The following is a 27,946-nucleotide window of genomic DNA, read 5'->3' on the forward strand; positions in this document are numbered from 1 at the left end:
CTAACTACGTAGACCAGACTACTCTCGAATTAGCAAATTCTCCTGCCTTTGCACAGGTTAAAGGCGTATGCCCCATCTGTTTTATACCTCAAATTCTTAACACCACACTTCTCACAGTTCTCCTGGTGGAATCTCTTTTGGGATCTGTGTATCTTTTTTTCCCCCACCCGATGCCACGTGCCTGGCATACAGAGGGAACTCAGTCAATGCTGATTCAGGAGGCTGAGGTAGGAGGATTGCACCAAAGTCAGAGCTAGCCTGCACTGAATGGTGTGTTTACAGGACCCTGTATCCAAAAAAAAAAAAAAAAAAAAAAAAAAAAAAAAAAAAAAAAAGGAAAGAAGGAAGGAAGGAAGGAAGGGAGGAAGTAGGGAGGGAGGGAGGGAAGGAAATAAAAGAATGAATGAATGAATTAATAAATAAAATAATTAAAGAAGGACTAGCAGATGAAAGGTGTAATACTGGTTTCTTCTTGCTCTGCCAGCGCTTTGGGAACGCGCTCCCACCAGGATCCTGCAGAGTGAACTCCATCTCGGCAGAGGGCATCCCAGACCCCTCTCAGCCCCGGAAGCTGGGCTGTCTGCCATGGGAAGACTACACTTCCCAGCGATCCCAGGGAAAAGCAAAAACCCTTTGGCTTTGACAGCCACCGCCACAAGTCTTTCCGCCTCCCCAGCCTTCCTGGGTGCTCGGAACCGGGAGCTGGATTATTGTGGCCTGAGCAGCTGACGCGGCCGCAGGAGCCGGGAGACCCTGTCCATCCTCTCGCTGCAGACCCCGCCTGGAAGACCCTGAAAGCTGCGGGCTCAAATCGCCATGCCCGCCGCTCCCAGCCCCCCGAGGGGCCCGAGCTCCCCGCTGAAGCTGGCGGCCGCAGTCCAGATGTAGTAAGCTACGGTTCTCTCCTCTGGTGCGCTGCGGATTTCTCCTGCCCGTTCCCCGCCGTCTGGACCGGGATCTGAGTGAGGGGCCTGCGGGCAATACAGTCCTGATGCCTCCAAGGCCGCTTTCCTGAGAGAGAGAAGCCACCACCACCCAGACATAGGGGTAGGCAACAGGAACCGTCGCCAACCGGAGCCACAAGGCCCGGGCTCACCATGGCCCTGGCGTTGCGCTGGCTCCTGCTATGGATGGGCTCGGGAATGCTACCTGCCCAGGGCACCCATCTCGGCATCCGGCTGCCCCTTCGCAGCGGCCTGGCAGGGCCACCCCTGGGCCTGAGACTGCCTCGGGAGACAGACGAGGAATCCGAGGAGCCTGGCCGGAGAGGCAGCTTTGTGGAGATGGTGGATAACCTGAGGGGCAAGTCCGGCCAGGGCTACTATGTGGAGATGACCGTGGGCAGCCCCCCACAGACGGTAAGGTGGTCAGGCCTTGCAGCCCTCCTCCCTGCATGATAGAGGGGTGACAGGGTAGGGATGCAGCAGGCTGCCCTGCTAAGATGGGTGCCTCAGGACAGGCCCTTTCCCAAGCTGTTCCTCCAGGGTCATGTAGGAGTAGTCTTTCCCCTTTCCCAACTCCTTTCACTGGCATCCCAGTCCCAGGGCTGACTCCCCTCCTCTCGCTGCTCCAACCTTCCCCATAAGAAAAATCCTTCAATGGTAGCACCTGACTCTGGGGAAGAGCCAGGCACAGGGACACTAACAGGTGTCAGCACCCCTCTGGCTCTGGCCAAGCTGGAGTCTCTCATATCCCATCACCCAGCTCTCCCCTTCTCTGGTGTTCTGGGGGAAATCTAAGACCCCCACCGCCATCTTCTGAGAACCCAAGAATCCTGGCACCAGTTGGATAAATCAGCTCCTAACTCCTAGACCCGGCTGCCACAAGCCAGCAAAGTGAGAGCGGTGCCTCCTAGTCCCGGTAGACTCTGGCTTCCCCCGTCCCTTCCTCCTCATTCTCTGCACTCCAGCCCCTCCCCCACCGGTGCCTCAGAACATGGCCAGAGGGGAACTGAACGAGTCTGAGGAATGATAACCTCGTAAAGAAGCCAGAACTCTCCTGCGAGAGAAGGGCTCTGGGGTGGAGGGGAAAGCAGCCATGGAGGAAACACTTTCCACTATCCCAGTTTTTCCCAGTTGCCAAGGTACCTCCAAGGTGGCTGGTGGAGGTTGTGTCCTCTCTCTGTGCCTATTGGGAGTGTGGGCTTGAGACAGCTACTCTCCATGTGGGGTTCCTGGCTGACCTCTGAGTGCATCTGCCTCCTCTGTGGGCGAGTCTGGGTACTGGTGGCAGTGTGATTCTGTGTACGTTTCTAGGTGTCACCTTGAATCTGATCCTGTGTGTCTCTCTGAGCTACCCTCAGTGGCTCCAGTCCCTGGAGGGTGTGGAAAGGTGGGAGTTGGGGGGGGGGGGGGTCAGGGAAGAGACATCATACTTCCTTTAACTCAGACAGTCGGATATGGGAGAACCACAAACACCTACTTTCTTGTTACATGACAGGAGCCAGCCTTATTGGGTCCACGACACTCAGACTTGCTTTGAGTGTTCTGCAGTTCTGGTCTCTCTCCCCCTCCCCTCCATCACCCCTCCTCGTTGCTGTGTATCATAACTTCCCAGAAGTAGCACAGAGTTTGAGTATAGAAGCTAAGCCAGAGCTAGAATTCAGTCTGAGCCAACAGAAGGCAACAGTCAGGGAAGGGGACGTGTGGAGGCCTGGGACTCTAGTGTTGTGCAAATGCACGTGTCTGTGCTACAACCAGTAAGGACTTTATGGTCAGGCGGGGAGGAACCTGGTCTCTGCCTACCACCCAAGGCTTTGTCTTTTCATCGCTGTGTGGCCTTAGGCAACTTATATAACCTCTCATTGACTATTGCCTTGTCTTTAAAATGTGGGAAATGAGATCTCCTTTGCAAGATAATTGTGAGGATTAAATGAAACCACTTAGCGGAGCCGCCTAGAAGAAAGCACTGGGTTGAGTGACCTCCAATAAACATTACCTCCTTCTCCTTAACTGGCCCAGCCACCTCTGCCTCTCCTGTACCAAGCAATGAGGCATAAAATCTGGGCCAACTACTACGTTTGGAACTGCGCGACCAGTGGCTGTATTTCCCTGGTCCCGTGAGATGTGTAGGTGCTCCTACACAGCCCTTGGCAGAGAGTAATGGGCTGGACCTGGTCAGTACCTCCCTGCCCCTGACTAGAAACCGTAGCAGGGAGACTGGAGGTGCCCCTGACTAGAAGCCGTAGCAGGGAGACTGGAGGTGGCCCAAGAACCCTGAGTTGAGGCACTGTGTGGTTGCACGTGGCTCTGCCCCAGTCCCTAGTCCAGCTAGCATCTGCTCTGCGACTATTTTGCTCCTCCCCTCGGCAGCCTGTGGGAAGAATGAGCACTCTTCTTACCCGATCAGGCTATCAGAAGCCCGAAATGAGAGTGAGGAGGGTAGAGTTCTGTGGACAAGGAAATGTGGAATTTGAAGGGGTGCTTTCTATATGCTTGGGGGTCTGGTCTACAAAGAGATGGAAGATACACCTTCTGAGGAAAGGAAGTGAAATATAAGTACTCCTTCCTGCTCATTCATAGCCTTGGTGGAAGGGATGGTCTGTACATCCTTGTCTTTAGAACCTGTTAAAGGTGGAAACTCTCACGACCCCACCCTAGACCCTTAGAGGCAAAATTTCTGGGTGTCTTAAGCTTGGGAGGCACTGACGTATGGAGGTACAAAGATGGATGCTGAAGGTAGAGTTGCCTCAAGGTACTTCACGGAGTAGGTGCCTGCCGAGTGTGGTCCTGGAGGAGGGGAAGGAGTGAGGCCGTTCCCAGTCAGGAGCTGGCACCTCTCCCGACACACTGTGATTGCTTCTTGCCTGCTTCCCACTCTGGCCCACAGACTACGAGGGACGAGAGATAAATGAGAGAGTGAGCTGTGTGTTTGAGCTTATGCGTGTTTGTTCAGGAGACAAGGGAAAGCCAAGCTAGTTGGTATTACAGGGTTCTGCTGAGACCAGATCAGTTTAGGTAAATAAAACTGAGCCAAAATGTCAAAAAGCCTTAAATGTCAAGCTATCTGGTTTGGACTTCAGCTCTGAGGGGAAAATTGAAATCATCTGTAGTGGAAAATGATATAAAGCAAGCAAACAGATGTCTGAATTTTAGCGAGAATGGAATATAGAGCTACGGGAGGCAGGAAGCTCACAACAGTTCAGGTATACGTGCTCTGGAGAAGACAACATGAGGCTGTGATGAGAGAGAGGAGGCCAGGAATGTCAGGGCTTATGACATCATGTGAAGGGTGAAGAAGGCATCAGGGATGACTTCGTGATTCTGACGTGGCATGTTGAAAGAAACAAGACTGTTGGTGGAATAGGATGGAGGCAGGAGGACGTGGTTTGAAATATGCATGTTTTGGGGGTTTGGTTTGGTTTGGTTTCTATCCAGTTTGCTTATCTTGGGCTGTTTGCCTTGCTGCATGTCTCCCACCTTGCTACGCAGCCCTGGCTAGGCACAACCCATGAGTCTTCTGCCCCAGCTCTGAAGCCTTCAGAGCGGTGAGACACGAAGTGTCTGCCACCACACCCAGCTTCTTACTTTGGTATGTTGCTTTGCTCGTTTTTGAGACAGGACCTCACTCTGCAGTCCCAGCTGACCTGAATTTACTATGTAGAAACACACTGACCCCCAAAATGCTGACCTCACGAAGATCCATCTAAGATCCATCTGCACCTGCCTCCCGAACGCTGGAATTAAGAGCGATACCAGCATTATTCTTTTTTGTTGTTTATTTGTTCTTTGTTTCTGCAATATATATATATAAACTCTATGTTATTCACAGCTCCCAGAAGAAGAAATAGGGCTGTGCAGGTTAAGTCATTGGTCAGCTGAAACCTTGCCTTGCTCCTTGTTCCTCCCACAATACTGTTGTCTTGACTAGTCTGCCGAGAGCTTCCCTCTCTGTGCTGTCTCCCTGACCATTGTTTAGTGTGCTCTAACTATTTTTGTTTCCTTCATCAAGCTTCAAGCTCTTGGGACTAGGGATGCGGCTCAGTGGTAGCTCACTAGCCTAGCATGCCCGTGACCCTGTGTTCACACCCCAGCACCACACAACTTGAAGTCCATCGTCTTGTCATTTATTTATTGTTTATTTAGTGTATGTGTGTACACGTACAACAACCTGCATGCGGAGGTCAGAGGACAACTTGTAAGAGCCAGCTCCACCATGTGGGTTCCGGGCCAGACTCAGCTCGTCAGTCTTGGCTGCAAGCGCCTTCAGCCACTGAGTCATCTCACCAGTCCAAAAGCTCATAAATTCAAAGTTGTATGATAATCTCCAGCTCAGAGATCTGCTCTGTGAATGAATAAGTGAACTACAAGACACTTAACTAGAACTATTAACTGGACCTGGTGACTCAGGTCTACAATCTCCGTTCCTCAGATCCTAGGGCGGCAGGATCACAAGTTCAAAACTTAACCTGGCCTGCAAAGTGAGTTCAAGGCAGTTTGGATAATTTGGCAAGACCCTGTCAAAAAAAAAGGAAGGAAGGAAAGTGAGGGTGGGGGGTGGGCTAGGAATACAGTTTAGTTGCACAGTGCGCGCTAGCATGTGTGAGGTCCTGGGTTCGACCCCGCGATCAGCTGATGTAGCTTAAGCTGGCTTCAAGCTCATTATACAGATAAGGATGATCTTGAATTTCTGCTCCTCTTGCTTCCCCCTCTCTGCTAGGCTTATAAGTTTATACCCAGAGACCTGGCTCAGAGGATGCTGGGGTCAAACCCAGGGATTCACTCATGCTAGATAAAACACTCTGCCAGATGAGTTGCATCCTCAATCCAAAACTGGGGTTTATTATTAAGAAAAGTTTTAAACATATACAGGGGTGGGGCACACTAGTGCACCCAGCACTTGGGAGGTGGAGGCAGGAGGATCAGAAGTGAAAATATAGCTATTCTCAGCAGCATGGAAGGAAAATGTTTTTTTTAATAAAATTTTTATATTTATATTTTATTTTATTTTTTATGTACGTTGGTGTTTTGCCATGAGTGTTGGGTCTCCTGGAAGTAGTAGAATTACAGGCAGTTTTGAGCTGCCATGTGGTGGCTGGGAATTGAACCCAGGTCCTCTGGAAGAGCAATCAGTGCTCTTAACCACTGAGCCATCTCCCCAGCCCCCAGGAAAATGTTTTAATGCAGCTATATGAACAGTACTACTGAGAGAGATACATACTTTTTACAAAGGAGAGTGGGGGTTACAGAGCTAAGTCAGGCAGTAGAGTGTTTGAGAACCTGAGATCCCAGGCATGGACCACACCTCATTAATTTACCGCGTTTCCTATCCTGCCTCATTTTCACTTTAAAAAAAAGAAAAGATGTATCTCACTGTGCTAGGATGAGCATCGTTGACCTCTAACTCAGAGGAATAATTTGGTGACAGTCAATTCAGGATAATAGATATTTATTGAGCCCCTGTCGAGGAGAGCTTACAATTGGGTGTGAAACACAAATGTCGAAACACCAGTGGCATCCAAGAACAGTGAGTCTAGGAACCGCACTGAGCCAAGTAACTACTCTGGATAGGGTAGAGGCTCGCTGCTCGGCTCTATAAAGAGGTGGGAGGGAACGCTTCAGGAAGAAGTGCACAAGCTGTGGTGAGAAGCCCGGAGTTGTAAGGATGCTGTGGGGCTGTGTGGAATGGGGGCCTCGTGCTGGAAGCAGCTGGCAGACCTCATAGGCCTGTGAGAGAGGGATGGTGGTGTCTAATTTTGCTTCCAGGAAAACAACTTTAGTGTGGAGGAGGGCTTGGATAGGGTACTGTGAGAGACGAGCATCTGGTTTGGAGACCAGGGCCTAGCGAGGGAGGTGGCAGTGAGGGGAGAAAGGAGGGAAGGTCTCAGGATGCCAGCAGTCACAGTGCAATTGAGCCAGCCCTGTTCTGTCCCTGTGAGTCAAGGGCTGAGAGGAACGGCAAGGGAAGGTCTTGGTCCCTTTTCCCTAACCTCATAGCTTGTTTGTACAGGCGAACGGCAAAGGGGCAAGCTCTTAAAACCTGATACGGTTTACCAAGTTCCATACATAGTAATTTTCTTTCCTTTTTGGGGCCAGGGGAACCTGTTGAGACAGAGTCTTACACTTGTACCCCAGGCTGTACTAGAACTCGCTATACTGCCCAGGCTGACCTGGAATTTGCAATAATCCTCTTGCCTCAGCCTCCCCTCCTGGGATTGATATAGGTGGGGTCACTGTGCCTGGCTTCCATAGTTACTTTTCTGGCTTAAGGATGAGGCCTAGGTATGAGTCTGCACGTTTGGGAGCTAAGGAAACTGGGGCTAACAGAGAGTAAGAGGGTTTTGTGACCGTGCCCAGCTAGAGGAACAGACCTGGAGCTCAAGTCCAAGGACCAGTGCTCGGGTAATTTCCACCTTAGTCTTGAGCATGCTGACGGACTTGGAGATGGTGGGGAGCCGTCCTTATGGGTGAACCTGGCGACAGCTGGCCCTGGGCATCTGGAAACTGGTGGGAGCTGGGACTCAACAGGTAGACTTGAAAGTCACCCCACAGAGTCACTAAATGACCTTGTTCTTTGAGAGAGTAGTGAGAAAAGAGGGCGACGATTAAAGGAGGAATATTAGGTGTAGACACGGAAGGGAAAAAGGAGGAATATTAGGTGTAGACACTGAAGGGAAAAAGGAGAAATATTAGGTGTAGACACGGGGGGAGGGGGAACAGGAGGAATATGAGGTGTAGACGCGGAGGGGGAAAGGGAGGAATATTAGGTGTAGACACGGAGGGGGAACAGGAGGAATGTTAGGTGTAGACAAGGAAGGTGTAGAAAAGCATCAGAAACGGCGGCCTTCCTGGGCTGGGCTACAGGCGCTCCTCGGCCCTCCTGGCTAAAGAAAGATAGATTCATTTGGGAGAGGAGAGTGTGGAGAAAGATGTCCTCTGAGCATTTCCAGACATTTCCAGTAAAAAGCAAAGGAGAAAATTGTAGCTGAAATCCAGAAGAGCTCTCTCGGAGACACCCCCATGACTCAAGTCTCTCTCTGCTGTACACCCTCTCTCAGGGGTGACTGAGCAAAAGCCAAGCCGTAGTCTGCGGTCCAGAGTGACATTCTAGCAGGAGAACCCAGAGGGTGGAAGGCATCCTCTGATGTGGGTAAACTGTTTCCTGCTGGTTCTTAGGTGGGGGAGGCGGGTGTTCTGAGGAAGGGTGCTGTCATTAGTCTCAAGAGCATTTTGACCCAGCGAGTAGAGGCTCCTAGGCTCTCAGACCTCCAGGAGGGGACTTCTGTCACCTGTGGTTGACCTTGCCACTGTCCACTGGAACCCCACTGTGGACAGGATGACTGTTTTTTTTTGCTGGGGTGTCCCCTTATGGTCAGTGTCCCCCACCACTAATTCCTTTTCAGGTCCTATGGAGATTTTGCCAGGGAACAGAGGAGGTGACTCCTAGCTTCCCGCAGTAGGTGAGCATGACTCAAGGACCAGAAATTGAGCTTAAGCCAGAGGAAGGATTCACTGTCTGAGAGAATCAGGTAGCTAAGAGCTGCTATGTGGAAGGGCTTTCCAGGTGAGCTCTACAGAGAATGAAGGTACAAAAGAGGCTTCAGGAACCAGCACAGGGCTGGGGATGTAGCTCTGATAGAGGCCTTGGGTTCTGCCCCAAGCACCAGAGTAAAGTTTCAAAGCCATCACGTCAAGTCGGGCGGTGGTGGCACACACCTTTAATCCCAGCACTTGGGAGGCAGAGGCAGGTGGATCTCTGTGAGTTTGAGGCCAGCCTGGTCTACAGAGTTCCAGGATGGCCAGGGCTGTTCCACAGACAAACCAAAAACAACGAAAGCTGGCCTGAGCTGGGGTAAGCTCTGCTTGATCCCAGGTACCAACCAGCTGCTGCCTGGAGAGCAAAGAAAGCAGAGGCTTAACTGGAGTAAGAAGTCTGTGTGTCAGCTGCTCTGCTAAAGCAGAAGGGAGCTGAGCAGGACGCGGGTACAGGGCAGTCTGAGGCAGGAGTGAGCTGTTGGCCAGAAGCCATTTTTAGCTGCTAACCTCAGGCTTCTTGTGCCCTTCCTTGTCCCTTTTCTTGGGTTTGGACATGTGTCTACTCAAGGGAGTTGATGAATCTATTTATTTAGCAAGAGCTGAGAGCAAGCAGGCCTGGAGCAGCCGTGGCTGCTCTAAGAAACACAGAGCCCCCCAAGGAGATTACGGCTCTGTGCACGGGTATGGTGAGCTGTAGTTGTCATGGCCATGCACTGATCTGCTAAGGCCCTGAGTTTGAGAATAACACCTGTCATCTAGAGGGTCTTAGGGAACCGACTTCAGAAAATGAGACTCACTAGAGAAGTCAGCCAGGTATGGTGGTGCATGCTTGTAACTCTAGCATGTGTGGACAGAAGCAGGAGGAGTCTGAGGCCATTCTGGACTACATAGAGGTTCCTTCCAGCCTTGCCTTTTCTGCAGAGAAAGACCCTGTCTCAAAAAAATAAAACAAAGCAGCGTGAACACTTGCTGGGGTCAGGGAATAGTTAGGCAACAGTAGCCGCTCCATTCCTAGGAGCGTCTTGGATAGGCAGGCAGCGAGTCGATGATTAAGTGGAAGTGATAACCAGAGAAGCCAGGTGGTGCTGAGGACCTGCAAGAAGAGGAGCGCCGTCTGGCAGAACCCTTGAGAGATAGGATATTTGACCATGACTTGAAAATTGAACAGGTGTCAGGTACACCACACTGCCAGAGAACAGGCTAAGGAAAGGAAGCCAGGCTAGATCATCACAGACGTCACAAGAACCACAGTGAGGAAGAGGAGAGTGGCAAGAGAAGCTCCTGGGGAGTGACCCGGGGTTAGTCAGTAGCCCTCAGTGTCAAGGGTCCCAGGATTTCATTCAGATAGGTTGCCTAACACTGGGCAATGAACCACCGCCAAGTGACTGTGACTTAAAATGCAAGTCATTTCTCAGGACTCTATAGGTGGCCTTGAGGTCCCCCTGTTTGAATTCATTCATATGGCTATATACAGCTGCAAGTCACCTAGAGGCGGAATTGTTCCTACCTGCTAGGTTTGTGGCTCACGATGTCCTTAAGGAGGCAAGACTTGGGCTGCCACACAGACTCACTGGCTAGGGTACTAAGACCATGTGCGAGAGCCTCATCAGCGTCCATGGGCCTTTGCCGATGCCCCACTGGCCAAGCCCAGAGTCACCGTGAGGGAATCACACAAAGACTTGTACAGAATTGTCAGTGTAACCCTCTACCACACACTTTCTCTCCAGGCGGGAGGGACCAGAAAATCAAGAAGATGAAAGGTTAGAGCCAGCGGAGGCTGGTACTGGCTTTGTGGCTTGTTTGTAAGATGGCCACATGGCTCACACTCTCTGGGTCTGTTTCCTTCTCTTCAAAATGGAAGAAAGCCTCCCCCCATGTTAGCATTACACCAAAGGTTTGTTCTCACAAACTCTCAGCTCGGAGGTGTACACCAAAGGAAACAGATGTCTTCTTTGGAAGGAAGATTTGGAGGGAGAACCTCTGCCCTAGAGGCTTGCAAAGGCTGCAGAGCCTGGGCTAGGCTGCCAGGAAAACTTATGGGGCAGGAGAGGTTTGTTTTATTCTTTTGTTATACTGAGGATAGAGCCTGGGCCCTTCTACATGTTAGGCAAGTGCTCTAGCCCAGAGCTAACCACTAGCCTACATTGACAATTCTTAATAATCTAGTATTATTTAAAAGTAAGAAACAACCCATCTCTCCAGGCCATGAGATAGAGGCTCTGGAAGGCTCCTTTCATCCAGAAAGTTCTGAGCTATCCCTGTCTGTGGGGGTAAGTCCTATGGGAATGGAGGAACTCAGAGCCCACTTTAAATTTGCCAGCCTCACGTTTCCTGCATCAACTGAGATCTACTGCTGAACACAGCAGCGTGAACCTGGGCAGGTGTGCCTCTCCCTGTGGGGCTTGTTAGCTCTTCCCTAGAAGCCACCTTCTCTCAGAGGCCCCCAGGAGCACATTTGTTTGTTAAGTGATTGGCTCTGACCTAATCCTGACCCCAAGCTCTATCTCCTGGGTTGGAAGGCGGACAAGGAAGGAGAAGGCTACAATAACAGGTGGCCTGAACACAGCCTCTCACGTCCAAGTCAAAGAAAGGAAGGCAGATCATAAAACTAAACAGCTTCTGGTGGGCCCCTCTGGGGGACTTTCTCCCCCACCATCCAAAAAACCAGTTTTTCAAGAAACACCTATTGCCTGGCAGTGGTGGTGCAGGCTTTTAATCCCAGCATTGGGAGGCAGAGGCAGGTGGATCTCTGTGAGTTCGAGGCCAGTCTGATCTACAAAGCAAGTTCCAGGACAGACAAGGCTACACGAAGAAATCTGTCTCAAAAAACAAAAACAAAAAAACAGAAAAGAAAGACCTATTGCCAGGGCCAGGCACCAGGATACCCAACTAGGGCTACACTGTGGATTTAAAAATTCTTGGACATAGGGAGGTGACAGGCAGGTGGTAAGGAAGCACGTGGTTACGGTTATATCTTCCTCCCCAACTAAGTCGTGCTTATTCTGAGGCTTAAAGATGAAGGTCAGAAGAGGATGACCCAGGGAGGAGCCAGTGAGGTGTGGTGGGGCTTGGCCACTTGCCTGAGGCTGAGTATGCAGGCAGGGTGGGTTGAAAATGCCCTGAAGGAAGTTAGCAAGCTAAACATTTTAACAGCAAGAGGAACCTGCCCTCTTAGGAGGGCAACTTAGTCACCTTAACCTTGGGAAGCCTACTCAGGAGACAGAATGGTGAAGTCCATAGCAGACTTGTCAAGATAGTTGAGAGTTGGGGCCGGAGTGATGGTTCAGTGATTTAAGAGCTAAGAGCACAGACCGCGCTTGTAAAGAGGGTTCAGTTCCAAGTATTCACATGATGGCTCACAACCATCTGTAACAACAGTTCAAGGAAATCTGACATCCTATTCTGACTTCTTTATTATCCTGTGCACACATGGTACATACACATGCACACATACTGTGCATATGACATTATATATGATATATAACTTGAGTCTGAGGAGGAGTCCTGTGATATCCCAGGGTGAGATGATGCTAGCTGGGCCAAAGGAGGAGATGGGAAGAGAGACAGAGATGCTCTTTGAAGGATGGTGACTGGGAGCACTAGGGACAGATACACAGGAGGCATTTGAAGAGTCTCGGGTGGATGCCCTTACAGAAAAGATTGCACAGTGCCACCACTTACTAATACAGGGAACACAGAAGAGGGCCAGTTTGAGGTCAGCCTTGGCCATCCCTGCTTAGAGGTGCTTATGGGAAATAGTACTGGGGTGGGGGGGAGTCAAAGCCAAGCTGGTTGTGTGAGCCTGTGAGGGAGAGGGGTCTCTCAGGGATACAAGAGAGGACCTGAGAGGTGACCTGGGGTATAATGTGAAAGATCTCTCCTGTATCCGTTCCTGTGAAATCACTGCTGACTGTAGTGAGTGCTGTTTGATAGTGGCGGGATAGAGGCAAACCCAGTTTTAGAATGGGTTGAGGAAGAGTGGGAGGTGAAGAAAATGCAGACAGCTTGGCTGAGAGCTTAGGTTGTGAAGAGAGGGTAGCTGGAGGCGGTGTGAGATTTGGGAGGGTGTGTGTTGTTTTTAATGAAGGGACTCAGCATTTGTAAAGGCCAGTGGGAAGAATTCAGACAGGATGGTTGAATTTGCCTGAGGAAAAGGAGATCATGTCTGGAGTAGGTGCCCAGCGAAGGAGCAAGGAGGAGGTTGTCTCCCCAGCCCAGATAAAAACTGGGGGGCCTGACAGCAGTGACTGGGGCAGTCTCAGGCCCTGGGGGGCTAGAGTAGTGAGCTGAGAAAGACTAGGTGGGCCCTAGGCCTGGGAGGTAGGAGATGAGGCCTCCTCAGCTGCTTCCCCCCCCCCAACTGTCTTGTTTGGCAGTTCCTCTGCCCCAGGCTGACACCTAGATGAAGGGGAGAGGGTGCTAAGAGCTGCCCAGGGGGCTCAGTTAGAGCTGTTGAAAGACAGGCCTAGAAATCACTTCTCAGCAGCAGTAGGACCACGTGCATGGGAGGAACAGCCAGACTTGCTACAGAAGGAGTCTGTGGCTTCTTCTGGTTTCCCGACTTGTTGTGGAGAGCAATAGGAGTCTGAAGCCCTGGAATATGGCATGTATGAGATCAAAAGTGAGGAAGGTTGTTCTTTCTTGAACTTAGCTCTATTTGCCTGAGAGAGACCTTCCTCAGATGAAAGACTGAGCTTGGGAGGGAAGGCAATGAGAGGACTGGTACCTGGTGGTAGTGCTGGGAGCTAAGCCCTAAAGGTAGGCAAAGGGGTCTTCGGAAGGGGTGAAGCCTTTTAACCATTAACCCAGTTGGTTGAAATCTGACGTGCGGAGCCTCCTGGCTCTATTGATTTTCTTTGAAAGCACAGCCGCTGTTAACTGGTGGCTGCCCAGAGACCAGGGAGAGGCATGGAGCGGGGGGGGGGGGGGGGGGGGGGTTAAGCAGGGAGGAAAACGGGGACCTAGCCAGTAGTGGGAGCTGGGGAGGAGGTCTGAGGCAGGGTCTGAAGGTTGGTCACCAGTATAGAGGAGCCTTTGGGGAGGTCAGGAAACCAAACTGGGCACTGAAGCAGTCAGCGCAGTCACAGGTTCTGCTTGCTGATCATGGAGTCGCTGGGCTTGGTCCTGGCAGACAGGACAAAACAAGCTCAGAGGAGCAAGATGACCTGGTCAAGGTGAGTATGTCAGAGCTCTGTTGAGTTCACTGAGAAAGGAAGTGAAGGCCCTGAGGTTATGGAGAAGCAGAGGTACTGACTTAGGGAAGTCAGATTCCACTGACAGACTGCAGGCTTTTTCCTGAGGACAGGGCCCTGCCTTTTCTCTGCTCCTAGGATATAGCAGACACATAAACAACGGTCTGGTGTGGCTGAGGGAGGGATCAGGCCATCAGCACCTTACCATAACAGGCCTGCTATGCACTCCAGACTCTGCCAGTCATGGCACTAACTAGTTTTACAAAGATAATTTATTTGTGAGGTGCCTAAATGGGTAGATGGGGAACCCTCAGACTAAAATTTGCCTCTAGATAGGATAAGGTCAAGGGGTGTTTGTGTTGTAAAGAATAAGGGTTGCTACAGCTTGGATCTAAATGGTTCGGCAAAGGCCTATGTGTTTTCAGCTGGTGCTTGTAGTAAGGTAACTGGGGGTACACTCCAGGAGATACCAGAACTCCGGCTCCTTCTTCTTTCTTTGCTTCTTGGCTGCTGTCAGATGAACAGGTTTCACATGATGTACTATGTTGGCAAAACCCAAAGCAATGTGGCCTATGACCATAGACTGAAGCACTTGAAACCCTGAGCCGAGCATGGTGGCACAGGTTTGTAATCTCAGCACTCGGGAGGCAGAGGAAGAATGAAGTCAAAATCACTCTCAGCTATGTGGTGAGTTCAAGAGCCAAGCTTAGTAACAGGAGACTTGCTGTTAAAAAAAGAGAGAAACCAGGAACCCAAAGTAAGTTTTCACAGCTTCCCTCTTAAGTTGCTTGTAAGCATTGTGCCACCCTGATGGAAAGCTAGGACAAGCCATGGCGGAAAGTGACTGGAGGTGAGGAAAGGTGATGGGTGGTTTGCACATGCGTAAACTTCGTGACTCTTCAAAGGATGCACACATTGACATGATCTGTAGGCAGGGGGTTTGGCTCTGGAATATCAAAAAGTCACTTACTGGATATTTTTCTATGTCCAGGTGAAGGGGTTAGTGACTTCAACCAGTTTGAGCTAGAAGCTACCTCCAAGTTGGAAAAAACAATAAAAGAAATCCGCAAACAAACAAAAACCCCAAACCCATAAACAATCCTTACTAAGGTGACCAAATAGAAGCTGTTAAGAACTTTTTATTTTATTATTTAGTTAAGCCACAGAGATGAGCATGAGTAACTAAAAACAAATGAAGATACAGAGTTTATTTGGATTTTTCATCAGTTTTAATACTCTCTTTGGTTTTTTACACATTAAGGAGAATGGTTCAAGCCTCTTTAAAAAGAAAAAGAATATCATTCCATTCACTAAGAGGACCCAGTTACAAGGAGAAGAGCAGGCGACAGGATAGACAACATGCCAGGAGAAGGAGCTGCACAGCAAGGAACACAGAGACACCTGTCCACCTGCCCTTAGCCATGGGACTCCTGGATCCTCATTTTCTCTGACAATGGCACATACAAGCTTAAGTACCTCAGACAAAGGGGAAGCCACACTATGGGGCATGGGATCCCACACATCAGGGGGCCAATGTGCCACCCACCAACCCCCAATCTTTCCATGCGAGTGCCAGCTCCTAGAATAGCTCCTCTTGTACCAGAGGAGCCAGGGGGAGGGAAGGGGTGAGCTGCAGATGAAGTGGATCAACTACAGCAGAGGCCACTGCTGTAGAAAGTGTAGCTCATATGACACAGGGGACACAAGCATTACACAGACAGAAGCAAGTAGAGTCTCTGAGGCTCGGTAGGATCCCCAAATTCCGTCTGTGTGGCTTTAGTTCCAGGGGTATCAGCCTGGTTAGTCTTCTATGCAAAGTTCCAGTAGGTCCACAGGCCAGTGCGTCGAGAGTCACCTGTCTACAATGTCTCTTTTCTTCCCTTTCTCTGACAGCTCAACATCTTGGTGGACACGGGCAGTAGTAACTTTGCAGTGGGGGCTGCCCCACACCCTTTCCTGCATCGCTACTACCAGAGGCAGCTGTAAGTCCTGGTGAGGGATGGGAGTGGGAGATCTTCCAAGGAGTGAGAAGGTGTAAGAACAACAGCCTTTCTTCCTACTAGGAAAGCAAAAGGAGGGAGCTGGGGCCTGGAAAAAAGACATAGTGTGTGAGAGGGTGGGTTGAGAGTGCTCCCGTGCTGACATGGGGCAGTTCCCATGGGATGGGAAGGAGGGAGCAGCCTCTAGGCTCCCAGAGCAGAATAGGAACCATCTCATTCTCTGTATGGACAGGCAAGAAAGCTAGGATGGCAAGGCACAGTAGTGTGTGCCTTTTATCCCAGCTCTCAAGGCAGAGGCAGGTGGATTTCTGTGAGTTCAAGGCCAGTCTGGTCTACAAAGTGAGTTCCAGGACAGCCAGGGCTACACAGAGAAACCCTGTTTCAAAAAAACAAACAAAAAAAGAGGGTTAAGCTTACAGTTTAGAAGGCCAAACAGGTTACAGTGGTTAGTGTCTTTCACCATGTTCTCATCCAAGGCCACTGTGGGTAGTTATGCATGATTTAAGCATGTAAAAGAGCTGGGCATGATGGTACATACCAGTAATCCCAGCATTTGGAGGATTGCTGAGACTGATGTAGGCTATATAGCAACTATCAGAAAATAAGCCACAAAGGGGCTGGGGAGATGGCACATGACTAAGAACTTACTGTGAAAGCAAGAGGGTTGCATTCAAGTCTCTAGCACTCACATAAAAGCCACGCAAGACTGTGCATGCCTGTAACTGAGGCATTGGCAGGCTGAGATGGGCAGATCTGGGACCGTTCTGGCCAGCCTCACTGAAACAGCCAACTTCAGGCTCAGAGAGAGATCCTGTCTCAAAAAATAAAATGGAGAGCAACAGAAGACATCCCTATTCATCTGTGCACACTCGTGCGCATATAGGCAAATATATGCACACATATACCACATAGGCAAAACTTGCTCTATGAGTTTTAAGAAGCCAAAAAATACAAAGTACAGAATCTTTCATGGCCCCCACTGAATCGCCTCTTCTGGTGCCATCCTCAGTGCTACCAGCTGGTGGAGGCAGGTAGGCTACAGTGGTACAAGGTAAAAGAGACAGTGAAGAGTGATGTGGGAGGCCTGGAGACATCTGGTGCCTGAAACATGTCTGTGTGACGACGTGAGAAAGGTGTGGCCGCTGCACTCTTACAGCCTCACCATGGACCTGTAGGAAAGTACAAACTGCTGTTCTGTTTCCTTTTTCCCTAAGAACACAGTTGGGGAAGTAGTGTGGGAAAGCCCAATGGAAGGACAGTTCATTTCAGGTCTTCATCCAATTCCATCACCGCCCAGCCCTGGTTAGCAATGTGGTTAAATACAGGTGAGGCATCCCACAGCAATGAGCACAAGTCCTCTTGCGGTGTCCAACACTTGCCTGCTCTGCTGGGATGCTTGTTCAGATTTCTCTAGAAGTTGTTACATGGCTTCCAGTCATACTGCCTGGTTCTTTCTCCATGGTGCAGATGGTACCACGGGGCTCCGAGGCAGCAAGAGAGTCAATGGTTCCTTTTCTCTGGGAGTATGTTGGAACTAGGGTGGGGGAGATGTCCAATAGTTGCCTTTGTAGCAGCCGCAGGCACAATGCACAAAGCTCATTTTGTTCTTCATAGGCCTGAGCTTCAGGTCTCCAACAATATCAACTATGGAGACAGGAGAACAAGCCCCAGCTACAGCTTGCCTTATCTGTTCCGGGTGATATGTCTAGGGCTGTTCTGTTGAGCAGATTCTAGAATGCTGTGGGTGGGGTAAGGGGACATTTGGGAATATATCTGATGACACATACCTATTGTTGTAGCTTTGCAGACACAGATCTCTGCCTTTTTACAGGTCCAGTACATACCGAGATCTCCGAAAGGGTGTGTATGTGCCCTACACCCAGGGCAAGTGGGAGGGGGAGCTGGGCACTGACCTGGTGAGCATCCCTCATGGCCCCAACGTCACTGTGCGTGCCAACATCGCTGCCATCACTGAATCGGACAAGTTCTTCATCAATGGTTCCAACTGGGAGGGCATCCTAGGGCTGGCCTATGCTGAGATTGCCAGGGTGAGAACCACGCCTGGACCTATACACTGTTGCCTGTACACTGTTCACTGCATGCCACACAAGGAAGGAGTCGAGAGAAGGGGGAAGAAAGAACTGAAAGGGTAAACACGGGACTGGAGAGATGGCTTAGTGAGTATCGTGCTTAGCTAGCAGTCGTAAGAACCCGAGCTTAATCCCACAACCAACATTTTCAAAGTAACTGGATATAATAGTGCATGCTTGTAATCCCAACTCTGTGAAGGAGGAGTCAATAAATCCTGGGGCTTGCTGGCCATTTAACGTAGCCTACTAGACAAGTTCCCAGCCAATGAGAGACCCTACCTTAGAAACCAATATAGGATGCAGCTGGAGAGAGAGTTCAATCGCTAAGAGCACTTGCTGCTCTTCCAAGGGACTCAGATTTGATTTCTAGAACCCACATGGCAGCTCACAACCACCTGTAACTCCAATTCCAGGGGATCCAATGCTTTCTTCTGGCCTCCACAGGCTCTAAGCACATGCATGGTGCATAGGCATACAAGGCAGGCAAAATATCCCTAGCCATAAAAACAATACATTTTAAAATAAAACAAGTCAGGGCTGGTGAGGTGGCTTGGTGGGTAAGAACCCTTACCACCAAGCCTGAGAACCATATGGCAGAAGGAGCAAACTGATTCCTGCCCATTGTCTTCTCATCTTCACATCCATGCTGTGATGCACATACCAGTGCACACACAATACATATCTTTAACAGGTACGCAGATTCTGAGGAACAATGTTCAAGGTTGTCCTTTGGTCTCTACATGTATGTGCACACTTACACACATTGCCATAAAGGAAGAGGAACAGTTTGTCTACAGGGCTGAAAACAAGGCAGGGGGTGGGACTGTCATGGAAGCAGCCATGATAGGTACAGGAGGATACCTCCAAATATGAAACTGTTAACCATGTGGGGACGGATGAAAATTGCTATGGCTAGCACTTGTCTATTTGCACTGCGATGTCTCTTACCCTTGCTCAGCCAGATCTCAGCACCTCCAGTTGATCTTTCCTGAGGAATATCCCTAAGTTTTGACTTTGTCCCTGAGTATAGGCAGGAAGCTGACCTCTGTCTGTTAGGCTGCTGCAAAAGGATTTACTCCTATGTCTTTCTGCCACAGCCTGACGACTCCCTGGAGCCCTTCTTTGACTCACTGGTGAAGCAGACCCACATTCCCAATGTATTTTCCCTGCAGCTCTGTGGCGCTGGCTTTCCCCTCAACCAGACTGAGGCATTGGCCTCAGTGGGAGGCAGCATGGTGAGTAGGTCCTCAGAGGAGCCCTGTGTCCTCTCCCTCAGGGCTAGGATCAAGAAACCCCTTTATATTCCATCTTACTTCCCCCCCTTCCTTCTCCCAGTTGTCTCTTCCCTGCTTTTCTTGAAAGGAACTGAATCACTCATGGACAGTGGTTAGGTACGTTTCAAAGGAAACAAAATTCAGATCTGTTAGGATTGTTGTCTGATAGTCAGGTATGCAAGGAGTTTGAGCTTGTTAAGAGATACTGCCTGTTCTTCCAAAGGTCCTGAGTTTAATTCCCAGCAACCACATGGTGGCTCACAACCATCTGTAATGAGATCTGGCGCCCTCTTCTGGCCTGCAGGCATACACACAGAGAGAATATTGTATACATAATAAGTAAATAAATAAATATTTTTTAAAAAAAGAGAGATAATGCCTGTAGCTCAGCTGGCCCAGAGCTCACTGTGTAGACCAGGCTGGCCAAAGATTTGCAGCATCCCCCTCCTTCCAATTTCTAAGTGCTGAATTACAGGTGTATGCCACCAGACTCAGTTCAAGCCCATTTATTAATCAGGACAGAAATGAGTGATTCTCCAACAAGCAAAGAAAATAAAACTTAAGAAAGCAGCATATAATCAATCCATTCCACATTTATTGTGCTATCTTAGGTTTAAGTAACTCTGTCAAGGACTATGGGATTTTGATACAAATAATCCTGAACCCACTTAAACTAAAAATTACCATGTACAGGGCATGATGGGATTAGAAAGGAAGAAAGAAAGGGTGATGTGGAGAGAATCCTGGCATCCTGAGAAATGGCTGATCTCGGTTTTGGGTGACCCACTCTCCTGTGCTAGGACATAGGTGTCCACCTTTTTTTCTCTTAGATCATTGGCGGTATTGACCACTCGCTTTACACGGGCAGTCTTTGGTACACACCCATCAGGCGGGAGTGGTATTATGAAGTAATCATTGTACGCGTGGAGATCAATGGTCAAGATCTGAAAATGGACTGCAAGGAGGTAAAAAACGGAAGGGGTTTCAAGGGAGAGGAAAGGGCTTAGCCCCACAACGTAAGAGTCAAAAGGTTGGGAGGAGAGGGACCTGTCAGGACTGGACCAAGTCAAAAGCTTAGAACACAGCAATCCCTGAGGTGAAGGGGCAGGGCCTGGTAGAGCAGTCAGAGCCTAGACCAAGTAGCTTACAGTACAGGAATGAAACCATGGAACTAGTTCTAGTCACTCTGGTCACTGCCTGTCATGGCCTCCCTTACGGTAGGACAGCTCTGACTCTAGCCCTGCTGTTTGTTACTAAGTGCCTTTAGGCTCCTAACTCCTGGGTGTCAGTCTCCTTGACTATGAAGCAGAGGTTAAAAATAAAATTAAAAAAAAAACCAACAAAGTGTTAGTGCCTATGCTTCATATACTCCAAATGCCAGCATTTGGGGTAGCATTCTCTAGATTCTTTTTAAAATATTTGGGGGGCAGGGGCACATGTGCCACAGCTTGTGTGTGGAGGTTAGAGGACAATTTTCAGTAACCCGCTCTCCCACCATATGGGTCTTCCTAGGATTGAACTCAGGTCATCAGGTTTGGTAGCAGGCATCCTTACCTGCTTTCAATGGCCCATTTTTCTGACTTTTTGAGGTAGGGTCTCATGCAGCACATGCTGGCCTCAGACTTGCTATGTAGCTAAAGATGACCTTAAACTCCTGGTCCCCTATCTCTGACTCAAGTGCTCTATAGGTATAAACCACCATGCAGTACTAGGGCTCAAACCCAGGGCTTCATGCATGGTGAGCCAACCTTAACAACATTACTATGTATGTTAAATGAGACTAACTACATAAAAGTACTAGAGGAAGTTATAAACACATTCTGTTTAGTTTTGGAGAACACCTACCCACACAAGGTAATGAAGTCAATATTCACCAAGTGCTTGGGATCTGCTAGGAACTACTTAGTGCTTTCAGCGTGTTGATTTAGTTAATCCTTATGATAAACCTTTGAGGTAGGTACTGTTATTATCTTCAATTTAGAGACAAGGAAACAGGTACATGGAGGTTAAGTAACTTGCCCAAGGAGGTATGCAAAACTGAGATGCCAACCATAGCAAGACTCCTAGCTTTCAGATTCACCCCTCCCAATTCCTCCTCAGAAAGCTCTTCTGACCCTTTGTTCTCCTTCCCAGTACAACTATGACAAGAGCATCGTGGACAGTGGCACCACCAACCTTCGTTTGCCTAAGAAAGTGTTTGAAGCTGCAGTCAAGTCCATCAAGGCAGCCTCCTCGGTCAGTGCAGTAAGGACACAATGATGTCAGAAGTCAGTGACAGTCACACTCCTCAGCAAGCGCCAAAGATGTCTATAGGTCCCTCCACTCGCACTTAGAAACTGGTGGTCTATTGGTTCAGCTGGTACCTTTCGTTTTCTTCGTTCTCCCTTTCCTCCTCTTTTTGAGACAGGATCATGAATGGGATGCGGGTTGGCCTTGAACTTGACATCTTCATGCCTTGACCTTCCAAATTCTGAGCCCACAGGCAGTGTGAACTGCTAAGCTCAGCAGACCTTCCAAATTTATGAGCCCAGTGTCCCACTTTCTTCTCCCGATCCCTAGTCTAGTTTACCTTTACCACTGTAGAAATTCCCCTAGAAAAGCATAGAGTGGTTGGTACTGTCACTGCAATTATGAACACAAGAGGTGGTGAGACAGGCTGACTCCTCACATTCTTCTCTTGTCAATAGACTGAGAAGTTCCCGGATGGCTTTTGGCTAGGGGAGCAGCTGGTGTGCTGGCAAGCAGGCACTACCCCTTGGAACATTTTCCCAGTCATCTCACTTTACCTCATGGGTGAGGTCACCAATCAGTCCTTCCGCATCACCATTCTTCCTCAGGTATGTCCCCAAGCTAAGGCAGTGGGGTGCCAAGAAGACAGAGTGTGTAGAGTAAACAGATATGGCTTCCTACAACTTGAAAGGCAAAATGAATGTCTAGTGGTAATGGGATCTTGGAAAATCCTAGGGCTTGAGGAAGAGCTAAGTGCAGATGGCTAGGAGACAGAAAAAGGTGGGATTTATCCTTATTTTATCCATAAGGAGACATGCTCTCACCCTGTGGCCATTTATCCCTAGCAATACCTGAGGCCTGTGGAAGATGTGGCCACATCCCAAGACGACTGTTACAAGTTCGCCATCTCACAATCATCTACAGGCACTGTTATGGGAGCTGTCATCATGGAAGGCTTCTATGTGGTCTTTGATCGCGCCCAGAAGCGAATTGGCTTTGCTGTCAGTGCTTGCCACGGTGAGAGCACCAGTGAGGAGGGTGTGTGGTCAGTCTGGTCATGTTGTCCCTGACAGCAGCTAGGATACCCAGGTCCCTTTCTGTTTGAAGGTAGTAATAGTTGCCTCTGGCTAGTCAACTGTGTGAAAGCTAGGGCCGAGGCTTGCTCTGGTGAACCCTGCCTGATAGGGAAAGCACTAACAGCCAGAGCTTTACAGGTACTTGGAAACCCTAGCTGAAGGGTAGCTGGCTGCCCACAGTGAGGTTGAATGCTGCCACGGAAAGTTGGCAGGGCTTTGTGATTGGGCTTTCATGGAAACAGGTAAGTCGGCTATGTGTGTAAGGGGCTGGATTTTGGTCAACTCAGACCTGTTGACTTTTTGGTATCACTTCTATTGGAAGGGAAAATGAGGAAGCCCTGCAGTTTCCAAGGTTCTGGAAGGAGAAACAGAATCTCATACACACACACACACACACACACACACACACACACACACACACACCCGGCACTGCTCACTATTTCTAGGAAGGGCTCTGCACAGACTCACTTGGGTGGATCCCAAGGGGTCCTTGTCAAACTGCTCTATGACATTAAGAGCTACTGGTTCATCTCCACTTTTTCTCCAGTGCACGATGAGTTCAGGACAGCAGCAGTGGAAGGTCCTTTTGTTACACCAGACATGGAAGACTGTGGCTACAACATTCCACAGACAGATGAGTCAACGCTTATGACCATAGCCTATGTCATGGCTGCTATCTGCGCCCTCTTCATGTTGCCACTCTGCCTCATGGTATGTCAGTGGCGCTGCCTACGCTGCCTGCGCCATCAGCATGATGACTTTGCTGATGACATCTCCCTGCTGAAATAAGGAGGCCTGTGGGCAGATGACAGAGATTCCCCTGGACCACATCTGGGTGGTTCTCTTTGGTCACACAAGTTGGATATACAGATGGCACCTGTGGCCAGAGCACCTCAGGACCCTAACCTACCTGCCAAATGCTTCTGCTTTGAAAGAAAATGGAAAGCTGGCAAGGTGGGTTACAGGGCTTACACCTGTAGGAAACAGAAGAGGGAAGAAAGCAGCATTCTGGCGGCAGGAATACCTTTAGTCACCTCAAACTTGAGTTGGAGATTCTGCTGCTTGAAGCTTCAGCCCTGACCCTCTGCCCAGCATCCTTCAGATTATCCAACCCAAAGTATTCTTTCTGTCCTTATAGAAGTACTGGTGTCATGCCCAGGCTACCCGGCATGTGTCCCTGTGGTACCCTGGGAGAGAAAGGGTCAATCTCATTTCCTTGCTGGCTGAAGCAGCAGAAGAAAATGCAGTTTGTCAGTTTAGGGACTGCAGAATCAAGCCTACACTGGTGCAAAGACTGCTTCTTGAGTTAAACAAAAACCAATGTGATGCAATGTTTGTACTCCTGGGGGCAGTCAAGATGAGGAGAGACAGGACAGAGACAGAGGAAGGAGTTGGTAGCAAAGCTAGCAAAGGCAGAAATATAACCACTTTTTAGTCCCAAGTTTAAACTCATCTCCAAGACAGAAGCCCATCCTGACTGAAAGAGGTGTTATTCTCCGATGTGTCTGTGGTTGCAGCCTGAACTGAACTGAGATGGGGAAAAGGGCTGATTGGCCAAAGAGCTCTGCTCAAAACTCTTCAAGAAACAGCGCTCATGAGAAAGCTCCACTGGACAGATGGATTCCTGGTTAATTCCATCTGTCTTTACCTGCTTCTACATGCTAAGTGACATCCAAATGTCCCAACCCCACAGGTGCCCTATGGGACAACAGTTAGAATACTGCAGGGCTGGGGGTTGTCTTCCCAGCATAGGTTCACTCCAAACGAGGTGCTAAAAGGAACAGACAGGAACAGTTCTCCTATCTGCTCCACAAAGGCAGAATCCTGAAGATTCATTCAGCAGGTATAGGGCTGATGTCTTTGCTTCTGCCTGGATTTTATTTTTATTTTACTTTTCTTGCCCAGTGGTACAAAGTGGTGGGATCTTTGTGGAATACTGAGTGAGTTCATTATTTTCTTGTCCTCTCCAGTGGCCACTCTATTTATTTGGCTAAGGCATCATCACACATTGGCTAGTATTAAACCATGAATGTAAGAAATAGAGGGCTTTCTGGCTCTGTGTCATTGCCTTCAGTATCTAGGCTGCCTGGAGAAAGGATGGCGGCCTCAGGGCTTCCTTACCTCCTTCTCCGCCTTTCCTGATAGAGCAGTCTTCTGTTCTGCTCTCTGCTGCCCCTCCCAATAGTACATGGGTACCCAGGCTGGTTCTTGGGCTAGGTAGTAGGGGCCAAACTCATTTCTTCCCTGTGAGTTCTAACACAACAGACATGAAACCAGTGTTAGTGGGAAGAGTTGAATTTTCCTGGGACACCCACTGTATCCTATCCCTATATGCTCTATACACTGCTTTCAGGTAGGGGACCTGCCAAGCATGGAATTAGCTGATGGGGGAAAGGGAGATACACGCAGGGCCTCTGGTGTTGCTGGCCCCAGCCAGCTGCCCACAAGCCATAAACCAATAAACTAAGAATACCAAGTAACAGTTTTTTAGCTGGGTCCTCTTCATTCCCCTCGCACTGGTGCTGCTCTGGCTGAGTGGGAACACCCCACAACCACAAGGACTGCCAGGAAGAGTGGAGACTGTCCACTGCCAGCTCAGAACCTACAGTGTAAATAAGCTTCCAGAATCACTACCATGAAATGAAAATGCCACATCCTGCTTTATAATTTCTACCCATGCTGGGAAAAACTGGCTTTTTCCCATCTTTTCCCGGGGGGGGGGGGGGCACTCAACCTAGTTGTTATTTACCCTAGTAGCTGGTGTTCTATTTTTTTTAAGGGGAAAATTGCATTTATTTTTCTTTTGATGATTAATTCCTTTGTATAATCTATGAACTATGATGTGTAAAACCGAAAAAAAATCTTGACAACAGCTTCTTGCTTGTAAAAATATGTATTATACAGCTCTATTTTTAAAGTCTCCTGGAAAATTACTGGCCTATCTCCACATGGCATGTGGGGCTTTTGCCACTGGTCTACAAGTATGGTACCATCGAGGCCCAGTGGGCAGAGGTAATGGGGAACAGGGATGCAAAATATTTCTCTGCAAAGAATAGAGCCATTCTGACAAGGCTCCAGCTGCAGAGACCCACTCTCCAAAATGTAGCCTTCTTGGGGCTTGTTAATCATTCCTGCTTTTTTTCTGTCTATTCTTTTAGCTTCAAAAATTTTTTTTTCAAAGGTAATTTTTAAAATATTTTTTTGAGATAGCATCTCATTATGTAGACCAGGCTGGCTTCAAACTTGTAGCAACCCTCCTGCCTCTGCCTCCTGAGTGCTAGGATTACAGGTGTATACTGCCACTCCTCGACAGAAACAATATATAATGTGTGCATGTCTGTCTGTGGAGCTTTGGGGGGCGGGTGTTGAGATAGGGTCTCAAGATTACAGGCTTGTGCCACTATTTTTTTTGTGTGTGTGGTTTTTCAAGACAGGGTTTCCTGGTTGTCCTAGAACTCACTCTGTAGACCAGGCTGGCCTCAAACTCACAAGAGATCCACCTGCCTCTGCCTCCCAAGTGCTGGGATTAAAGGCATGCGCTACCAATGCCTGGCTAGACACAATATTCTTTATACTTACTTCCAATTTACAGTTTTCAGGAGACACTCAAAGGTACTACACAGCTAGTGGCCAGGCTGCTACACAGCTGAAGGCAGAGAACAATCTTAAGATTATAAGTCATAAAATGAATTCCCACATGAAAAGAATAAAGGAAGTTATCTTCCACTTTGTCACCTTTTTTTTGTTTAAGACAGTACTATACTGGAAACAAGAAGAAAGAAGTACTTAATTAACCAAAGAAAGTAGATCACCTGACCTCTAAAAAGTTGAGTACTCAGGCCATTCCATTCCCTTTTAAGATGTCAAGGTAATTCTGGGAAGTCCAGTTCCCTAAATATGCTTGTCAATCAATCTGGACAAATAAGGCAAGAGAAAAGAATTCATCCATGAGCTCATATAAGGCAAGGAAGAAAAAAAAACAAAAACAAGAGAATTTAGTTAGCTTAGAAATAAGAAAGTCTTTGCTATTCCTAATACAAATCGCTAAACTCAACAAGCATTTCCCAGTGCCAGAATGGGAAAACCTCAGTTATTGGTAATATAATGTTGCCCTTCCCTCAAATCCAATTCCTTTTTCCTCAGTTAATACTTGTTTAATTCTAAAAAAGAAGGGAATTAAAGCCATTTACTATAGGAGTAAACATAAAGATTGGGAAAAGACTCAAGGTTCTCTGAGCCACAGTTTTCCAGACATAAAACTCAGAAGTACTCAATAAGCAGAGATGGAAAGCCATCTCACTCCAGATGGGAATCTACAAAACATGGCTCGTGACTGTCAAGTCCCACCCCCCCTTCATCTTACTTTGTCTTCACTTTATCCCAGACAGGGAATGTGTTCCCCATAGCTTTCTTGCTTCACAAATGAAAATCCAACATCCCATGATTATTCTGCAAATAATTTTGCACAGACATCTCACCCCAGTGCCTGTCTGGAGCTCACCCAAGGTCACCAAACAACTTGGTTGTAAACCAACTGCCTTAACCTTTTGTGGGGAGAAGAGAGCTAGATCAGGAGACCAGAGGAATGGAAGGGATGAGCACTTTGGAAGGCTGGCCTGTCAGTGGTTAGTGGAGGCCAAGCCAGTGGCAAGGGATGGTGGCTAGGCCCATGGATAGATCTATGAATTGTGCTTTTCTACCCACGAAATAGAGTAGACAGAAGATGGTGGGAGAAATGGGACCTGATTATGTTGTTCTTAGACTGTGGATTTTACTGACATAACACAGAATATCCTGTATACCTGATATCAATGTATAAATAATGAGCATTAACACAGTAAAATGTTCAATGAAAAATCAAACTATCAGAGTTACATTTTTCCCCCCTCAATCAGTAACATTTTTTCCCCATTGGAATGGAGTGGCTAAAACAACACCAAGACTTCTGGAGGCCCCTGCAAAGCAAGGCATCTGGTTGGACAGCAGGTGAGCACCAGGCTTCAATTCTGCATACATGAGCCTTACAAAAATGGACTAGAGGCTGAGCCAAACCAAAGCAGGATGGCCTTAGAGCAACAGCAATTTCCTAGACGGGTTAGACAACAGTCCTATGCAGGGATCATGATCTCCAGGCCAAATTAAACATCATATTCCCTATAGTCTGCAACTCCAAAAAGAACTGCAAGATGAGGGGGAACAGGGTATATCTGCATTATATACATACTTTCATTACGAACATTTGAATACAGACTTCTATACACACATTACCTATATAATAAAAATGTACACGGCATGAGTATATGTCACTGTATAAATATAGAGTTTTAGAAATCTTGAACCCGCGTTTCCTGTTCACATCGGTTTCTCCTCTTCTTTCTCCCCAGTCGGGTCCATCATTTAAGAGTTGGGCAAAAGGGACAAGTGTCATTTGTGTTGGTCTGGGCCCAGAATTTGATACACTGGAAAGAAAGAGACACATATATACCTCAGACTTGGCTGGAAAATCAAGTAAAGTTAGATCACAAGATCTAACTCTCAAAAGTTCTCATAGGGGCTAGATGTACTAGCAGGACTATTTCAGTGGTCTCTCTCTTCATGTTGTGTGTCGTAT

At 48.5% G+C, this 27,946-nt stretch overlaps 2 protein-coding genes across 6 annotated transcripts in view; one reads left to right on the forward strand and one right to left on the reverse strand.

Moving 5' to 3' along the window:
• Positions 1 to 623: 623 nt before the first annotated feature.
• Bace1 (beta-secretase 1) lies at positions 624 to 24,815 on the forward strand. Its single transcript, XM_048416901.3, has 9 exons — positions 624 to 1,358; positions 15,560 to 15,648; positions 17,498 to 17,714; positions 18,854 to 18,991; positions 19,861 to 19,995; positions 21,164 to 21,265; positions 21,718 to 21,867; positions 22,105 to 22,276; positions 22,883 to 24,815. The coding sequence occupies exons 1-9, from the start codon at positions 1,098 to 1,100 to the stop codon at positions 23,122 to 23,124; spliced, it is 1,506 nt and encodes a 501-aa protein (XP_048272858.1). The 5' UTR covers positions 624 to 1,097; the 3' UTR covers positions 23,125 to 24,815.
• Positions 24,816 to 27,180: 2,365 nt separating this feature from the next.
• Rnf214 (ring finger protein 214) overlaps positions 27,181 to 27,946 on the reverse strand; it is a 38,503-nt gene continuing 37,737 nt past the window's right edge. For all 5 annotated transcript variants that reach the window (XM_085688697.2, XM_085688696.2, XM_085688695.2 and 2 more), the window contains one exon: positions 27,181 to 27,794. In XM_085688697.2, coding sequence (XP_085544823.1) covers positions 27,729 to 27,794 — 66 coding nt within the window. In that variant the 3' untranslated portion in view covers positions 27,181 to 27,728. The remainder of the gene's footprint in view (positions 27,795 to 27,946) is intronic.

The sequence above is a fragment of the Myodes glareolus genome, chromosome 4 (assembly GCF_982192425.1).
Source record: "Myodes glareolus chromosome 4, mMyoGla1.1, whole genome shotgun sequence".
Classification (NCBI taxonomy): Eukaryota; Metazoa; Chordata; class Mammalia; order Rodentia; family Cricetidae; genus Myodes; species Myodes glareolus.

What these genes read in the sequence shown, in the direction of transcription:
- Bace1 (XM_048416901.3), top strand. Translation starts at nt 1,098, where the DNA reads ATGGCCCTGGCGTTGCGCTGGCTCCTGCTATGGATGGGCTCGGGAATG. An exon ending in CCTATGCTGAGATTGCCAGG is followed by an intron (nt 17,715 to 18,853) that starts GTGAGAACCACG and finishes TTTCTGCCACAG; the next exon opens with CCTGACGACTCCCTGGAGCC. An exon ending in TGAAAATGGACTGCAAGGAG is followed by an intron (nt 19,996 to 21,163) that starts GTAAAAAACGGA and finishes TCTCCTTCCCAG; the next exon opens with TACAACTATGACAAGAGCAT.